Source organism: Diabrotica undecimpunctata, chromosome 3, assembly GCF_040954645.1.
Source record: "Diabrotica undecimpunctata isolate CICGRU chromosome 3, icDiaUnde3, whole genome shotgun sequence".
Classification (NCBI taxonomy): Eukaryota; Metazoa; Arthropoda; class Insecta; order Coleoptera; family Chrysomelidae; genus Diabrotica; species Diabrotica undecimpunctata.
The window spans coordinates 135,912,964-135,920,218 of NC_092805.1; the positions used below are offsets into that span (position 1 = coordinate 135,912,964).

At 31.5% G+C, this 7,255-nt stretch overlaps 1 protein-coding gene across 1 annotated transcript; it reads right to left on the reverse strand.

Moving 5' to 3' along the window:
- Nucleotides 1–2,355: 2,355 nt before the first annotated feature.
- On the reverse strand, nt 2,356–4,546 carry LOC140436182 (transmembrane protein 205-like). The gene has a single exon (XM_072524884.1). It carries the CDS (start codon nt 4,284–4,286, stop codon nt 3,351–3,353), a length of 936 nt encoding a protein of 311 aa, XP_072380985.1. The 5' UTR covers nt 4,287–4,546; the 3' UTR covers nt 2,356–3,350.
- Nucleotides 4,547–7,255: the final 2,709 nt, after the last annotated feature.

The following is a 7,255-nucleotide window of genomic DNA, read 5'->3' on the forward strand; positions in this document are numbered from 1 at the left end:
CAAATTAAACAATCGCAACTTCCCAGGAGGAGATCGAATTATGAATGCACTTTTATAGGGATATTTTATAGTAAGTCCTCTAAGCAACAACTGCAAATATATATATATATATATATATATATATATATATATATATATATATATATATATATATATATATATATATGAAATGAAAATATCATTGAAATCATCATTATACGCGGGATCACGACATCCTCTATTTTGTGTTTTTCCTTGATGATAGTTGTCGCAATGACATTATTCATTAGCCGTTTCACAGTCAGTCTCTTTCCAATGCACAGTCGAGGTTGATTAATGTTACGCAACTGCCGTATTCCAGAAAATTACAATGGATTCAAAAACTCTGTAAGATAGTTGACCAAGTCATTCTGATTTATAACTGTGTCAACTGATTTGAATGAAAACAACTTTCCTGGAAGAAAATTCAGAGTAGTAGATTCAACCGAATATACATATAAAATTTCATAAAAATCGGTCCAGTAGTTTCAAAGTAATATGGCAACTATAACTCTGTGATGCTAATAACTTAATAAAAAATAGGGGTTGGTGATAGAAGTACGAAAATTAAGGGTTGTATGTATTGTGTCACATATTGTGTATTCACATCACAAAAAATTAAAAAAATGTTTAGGGAGAACTACCCTTACTCCTTGGGGGTATGTATTTTTAATGCCACATCACAAAAAAATAAAAATAAAAAATTTTGTCCAAAAAAAATATTTTTGGGGTAAATCACCCTTACCTCTTAGAGCTATGAAAAATGTGTTACGACCTACTCTCAAATCTACCGAATATACCTATATGTTAAATTTCATAAAAATCGGTTTAGTCATTTCGGAGAAGGATGGCAACTAACTCTGTGACACTTATATGTAAGTAGTAAGTAGATATGAAATATAATAATAGGAGGTGAAAATTAAGAGCTGTATGTATTTTTTAACGCCACGTCATAATAACATAAAAAATAAAAATTTTGGTCAAAAAATAAAAAAAAAATGTTTGGGGTCAACCACCCTTACGCCTTAGGGATGTGAAAAATGGATAACAACCTATTTTTGGACCTACAGAATACACATGTAAAATTGTATAAAAATCGGTTTAGTGATTTCGGAGAAGTATCGCAACTAACTCTGTGACAATAATAATGTTTATTAGGAAAAAGGGGTTAGTAATAGAGTGGTGAAAATTAAGACCTCTATGTATTTTTTAATGCCACATCATAAAAACATAAAAATAAAAAATTTTGTTTAAAAATTAAAAAAAAATGTTTGGCGTGAACCACTCTTACTCCTTAGGGTACAGTGCCTTAAATCAACTTTCATAACAATATCTAAAAAACCTTATGCGAAAAAATGTGAAGAATATCGAATAATAAGCCATCTCCTGAAACCTTTTTTAAAAACTATACATAAAAGCATATATAAAAAGTGTGAAAAACACATAATTTTGAAACACCAAATTTGAACATAAATATTTGAAGGTTAACTTCAAATGAAATACATAACAAGACGATGTGATAGCATCCCAAAGGTTAAAAAGAAGTACAAACACGAAATAAATGGATCCAAAGAAGGCACAAAAACACACAATATCTAATCAAATCTGAAATCAATCAAATCAATATCTGATATCAAATAAAAACCCAAAGATTACACACAGCAGATAAAATTATAGGAGCAAGATGAAGAGAACAGAACGAACAATAAAGAACAGTACGATCAAGAATGTGAGGAAGGTAGAAAGCAAAAAAATTAAGAAAGACCCAAATGGATGAAATCAACAAAACAAGATAAAATTGATTTATGTAAATAAGGGAAATAGATGAGTAGAGAAAGAACCAGAAAAAAAATAGAAAAATCAATAAGGTGTAAAAAATTTAAAAAAAAGAAATATGGACGGATACTTCTACTCCATGATACACAAGAAACAGAAAGAAAAAAATAGAACGAAAGTAGAGAAGAGCAAGAAACGGGAGAAGAAGAAGAGAAAGAAGAAATAAAATACCCAATTAAGGAACAAGTGACAAAAGAAATATAAAGCACAAAAAATATCAAAGCGCCAGGAACAGACAGTTTTGTATACGATTTGATAAAAGATGGACGAGAAAAAGTAAACAAGGAGGTATACTGACTAATAAAACAAGTATGAATACAAAACAGAATACCTAAAGAATACAACACATGAATCATTACAGCTATTTACAAGAAAATGTACAAAAATTATGTGAAAATTAAAAACTATGTAAAAAATACTAAAAGACTATCAAAATGGATTTAGACTACTAAGATCGATGATAAATACTATACACACTTAACTTTGGGAATAAAACAGAGAAACCCATGTAGTATTAATTGACTTGACTTTAAAAGTTCAACACAATAAAGAGAGACAAGGTGATAAGAGCATTGAAGGACTACAGATGCCAAAGAAAGTAAGGGAACTGACAGAAATTACACTAAAAGAAACAAATGCAATGTTGAAGTTTCGTGTGAAGAAATACGATTATATGTGACAAATAAGATGAGAATAAATTAGGAGGAAATGTGGAATAATAATACAAAAGTCCATGGATCAAAAACAGCAAAACAGAAAGGAATCAACATATGGGAAGAATAGCAGGTAATAGATCTATGAAAATAGAAAAATGGAACAGCAAATTTTATTGTAACATACAAAATTTAATAGATAAAATATGAAAAAAATGACAAAAATGAGTGACATTACAAAATCAATGAAACTAAAATGAAAATTTGATGAGAGGAAAACGTAAAATTGTCTTTCCATCTCGTCTGACTTCCTTATATTTTCCTTTTGTCGTTCATCTTTTAGCATGTTTCTTAACATGTTGGAAGATGAGCGACAAAAGCACTGAAATAATGATAAGTGAAGATGGTAAATGTGCGAAACCGTATGGCCAAAAATAAATAGATACGGCTTAATAAAATATATTCTCAAGAAATGTTCGGCAACAAATTAAAAGTAAATAAAAAACATAAATCAAACTTTATGAGTACTATTAAATTGTAAGTATAAAATAGATATGTATTGTAGAAAAGTAATTAAATGTGATCTAAGTGCACAAAATGCAGTAATACAAAATGCAGACATGTTTTTTGTAATATTTACGAAAAATATACGACTGCAAAATAAAAAAATCTAAACAAACACTATATTCCAAGTAAAATTAAATATTTACTGATATAATATTTGAATAATAAAGATATTTATAATTTTTACATGAGAATTACATTGTCTAAAAATTAAAGCAAACATTTTTTTAATCAAAAAGATATTAGTTCAGTCTTATTATTATATGTTTACATTTTATTTTAACAAAAACATAATTTCTGTGATAAATAATATAGATGTAAAGTGTTACAAGCCATCGCGATCAAGTTCAGAATAGCTATCGTCATGTGGACTTTTCTGAACTTTTTGTGGATCTTCATATAATGAGGACAATCTTTCAAGGCTCCTAATTCATATTTTCCAACCTCCAGCCCAACTCCAGCTTCTTTTTCCATGCCAATTTTGATTCTTAATAAACCCAGAAGAGGGGAAGTTAAGTATAATCCTACAGTCAGCTCTACAAGCAAACACAGTGTAATGGATGCAGCTTGAATTAAAACCTCCCAAGATTTCATTATTGTGCCATTATTGAACTTTATAAATGCCACGAATGTGATGAAGCTAAGTATGGAATTGAAGTAAAAGTATTTCGGGAATAATACTTGCTGAACACTTCCAAAAGTATGTCTGGACAAAGAGAAGAACAAAGCTAAGCCAGAGATGAACGTCATCCAGATCTGGGCACCAAAATGTGCACTGAAAGTCCCCAGATAAACTAAATTCCATATTGGAGATGTTTCCGGATGAGCTTTTTCCGACATCATCATATAAGCTGCTATAATCACAAATAGGGTTGTTATTAAATGAGCTGGCTGAGTTTTGTATAATAGAATTTTGTAAAAGTAAGATTGTATAAACATTTGCTTTATCTTCTTGAAAAACTGGAATAAATCTTGAATATATTTTGTCGAAATACTCAGTATATCTTGATCGTATCCACCACTATCTTTATTTAAAGTGTCGTCTGGTTCAACACCCTTACGTATATCTTGATCATCCACATCAGCATTTTTATTTGAAGTGTCAACTGATTTAGCAACTTCGATCTCAAATCGGAAACTATCAAATCTTGATTCAAACTCTTCAAAACTTTCGTTTGACACATCACTTTCACTATATACTTTTCTTATACACATTTTAAATTATCAATAGAACAATTCCGAGTAATGGCTAGAACGACACAAAATTTAACTGTGAAGTTAAAGGGATAGACCGCAACTAAAATGCCAGACGTGACCAAAGTGACGTCGACTTTTGATGAAGCATATGACTTAAGGGAGAGGGAATGATTAAACTTATCGATTTCTGTAACAAGCTAACGACTTGAGTATAATAAATCCGGATGACTCAATTAAGTATTATGAATACTAGTTAAATTGCATAATAGATGTCTATATTTGAAAACCGTAAAAGTCTAAAATTACTTCCAAGATTTATAACAAAACTATTAAACTTAATATGTACCTACTTTCTTACGTTTTGAATAATGGAGTTTATTTTTTGCACCTACCGAGTATGCCCTGACTGTCAAAATATTTTTTTTCACTTTTCAATCTAATTCAGGCGGAACATTTAGCTGATTTAGCTCTTTATCAAAGTAGGTTCTTGTGATTCTATGAATTTCTTTTATACCAAGGGTACACAAAAGATGTATAGGCAATAACAGCCTCTACTTTTCGATTTATTTTAAAAGTTTTATGCTGTTATGAACATTTGGATGATATGTTGGCACCTTGTCATACTCAGCATTTTAAATGTTGATGTATTAGATAGTATTAGCATGGAGTTTACATTTGCTGTTGCGGTTTTGAAATCTGTCTGTTCTGTGTGCTGATACTTTAGTCTGATATCAATCTAATCGGAGAGTTAATCATCTTGTTAGTATCTTTATTATTAATTTGTACACATGGAAGAAAAAACTGATCGGAGGGTAGTTTTAACATCTATAGGGCAGTCTCTCGTATGCAAGATTACCATGATGGAATTAATGCTTTAATACTTTCAATCACAATGAAATTTTCTTTTGGTTTCTGTTGTTTTTCGTTTCTCTTAGGTAGTACCGTTTCAATTTCTGATTATCTAATTTCCGGTATGTCTTCTTAACTTTGATTACAAACATGGAATATTTAGGTTGATTGATATTGTAGCATGTTTAAATAAAACGACCGGTTCTAATTTATAAATTTATTTCTAAGCTTGCAGTACGGTAATATATTATCAACTAAACTCACTCAATAAAAACGCCGCTTTTATATAACGAATACATTATTCTGGAATTATCTGGAGTAGTCCACCTTTATTCTCGCTTGTATGAACGCCGATTCTTCGTACATCGGTCGATACATCTAAAACCTTCGGTTATGTGTCATCATTGCCCTGAGATGCAACAGTTCAATGGGGTACGTCGAAATTAGCTTGTCCGTTACACTGCTCCCCTTTTAGATCTGAGGGTCTCGATCAGTAACTTGATATGTAGGCCCAAGATGTCGAAATCTACAGGACTTTTCAGCTTTACATAAACTCCTCAAGAAAAAATAACAGTCTACTGTCTTTGAAGGGCATGACCTCTTCGGGTTAATGCAACACACAGTAACTCGTACGCCAGTTTCTTGGAACATCACTTCAAGCATGCTTCTCACCATCTTTCAATCCATATTTCCTACTACATCTTACTAATTTATTAAAATTAAATTATAATGTGAATTTTTCTTGGGGCCCCATCCAATGAATTTGCTATGGGACTCAGATGGTATGGTTATGCCACTGTTTTTATGCTCGTAAAATATATTCGTTATTATGAAATTGAACATCTGATGATAATCTAACATTCTTAGTCCATTATTGTTCCTTGTTTTTTTCAACATGTTTTTTTATAGGTATGCTCCTAAAACTGTTTTAGATATTTCGTTTCTTTTGCCTATTCATTACTATTAAAATCGGCTAGTTCATAAAGCTTGCGTCAATTTCATCGAGTATTTTCATCAAATTTTTCCAGCCTTTTATTTTCATTAGGACCATTAACAACTATGAGTGTCTATTAAGTTTTACTACCTCACAGAATAACCGATGATATTCTCTGTATCTTAATATTATTAACTTTATATTAATGTGTCCATCGTCCAGCTCTAATAGTTAATTTCTGTACTTGTACACGTTTTTTGTTTGTTTTACACGTTCCAAATTATACCCTACCCCTCGAATATTCGAGTGTAAAATACCTACCTACTCCGCAAAATATTTCGATTTATAAACGATCAAGGACAGTGGCGCAAAAGATTTAATTTCGAATTATACCAACTCTTTAATGAACCAGATGTCGTAATGTTCATTAAAACACAGTGACTTAGTTGGGCCAGGCACATAATACGAATGCCTGACAACATGATCGCTAAAAAGCTAACGACAGGAACACCTATAGGAAGAAGAAGAAGCAGAGGCCGACCGCGAATTAGATGGTTAAATGAAGTTGACGCCGACTTAGGGGAGTTAAAAATCAGACGATGACAACAGGTTGCCAGAAACCGAACAGAATGGCGACTAATCTTACAGCAGGCCAGGATCCACAAATATGATGATGATCCACTTATTGTACGCAAGAGAGATACCTTTAGGAATAATCAAAATGATTGAAAGTAAAAGTAGAAGAAGAACTAACTGACCTTATTGAAGCTGGCAATGGGATAAGACAGGGAGATTCCCTGAGTCGTCTATTGTTCAACTTCATTATGGATGAAATAATAAAAAAGTAAGAACAACAAAGTGAAGACGATTTACAACATATGCTTCTCCAATTTAATATAACCACCAGAAAATTCCACATGTTAATTTCCCCAAAAAAGACAAAATGCATGGTTACAACAGCAAATTTACTAAGATGTAAATTGGAGCTGGAAGGTCAGATAATAGAACAAGTGATGGAGTTTAAATATCTAGGCATTACATTATCTAGCTACGGAAAGCTCAAAACAGAAGTGGAAAATTAAGTGAATAGAGCAAACAGAGCTGCAGGTTACCTGAATGAAACAATATTCTTCTTCCTCTTTTTATATATAGACATGACTCTCTGTTTTTCAATGTGCCTCCAGTAAGTTGTCGTTCCATCGTT

Coding starts and splice junctions, on each gene's coding strand:
- LOC140436182 (XM_072524884.1), bottom strand. CDS start 4,286: ATGTGTATAAGAAAAGTATATAGTGAAAGTGATGTGTCAAACGAAAGT.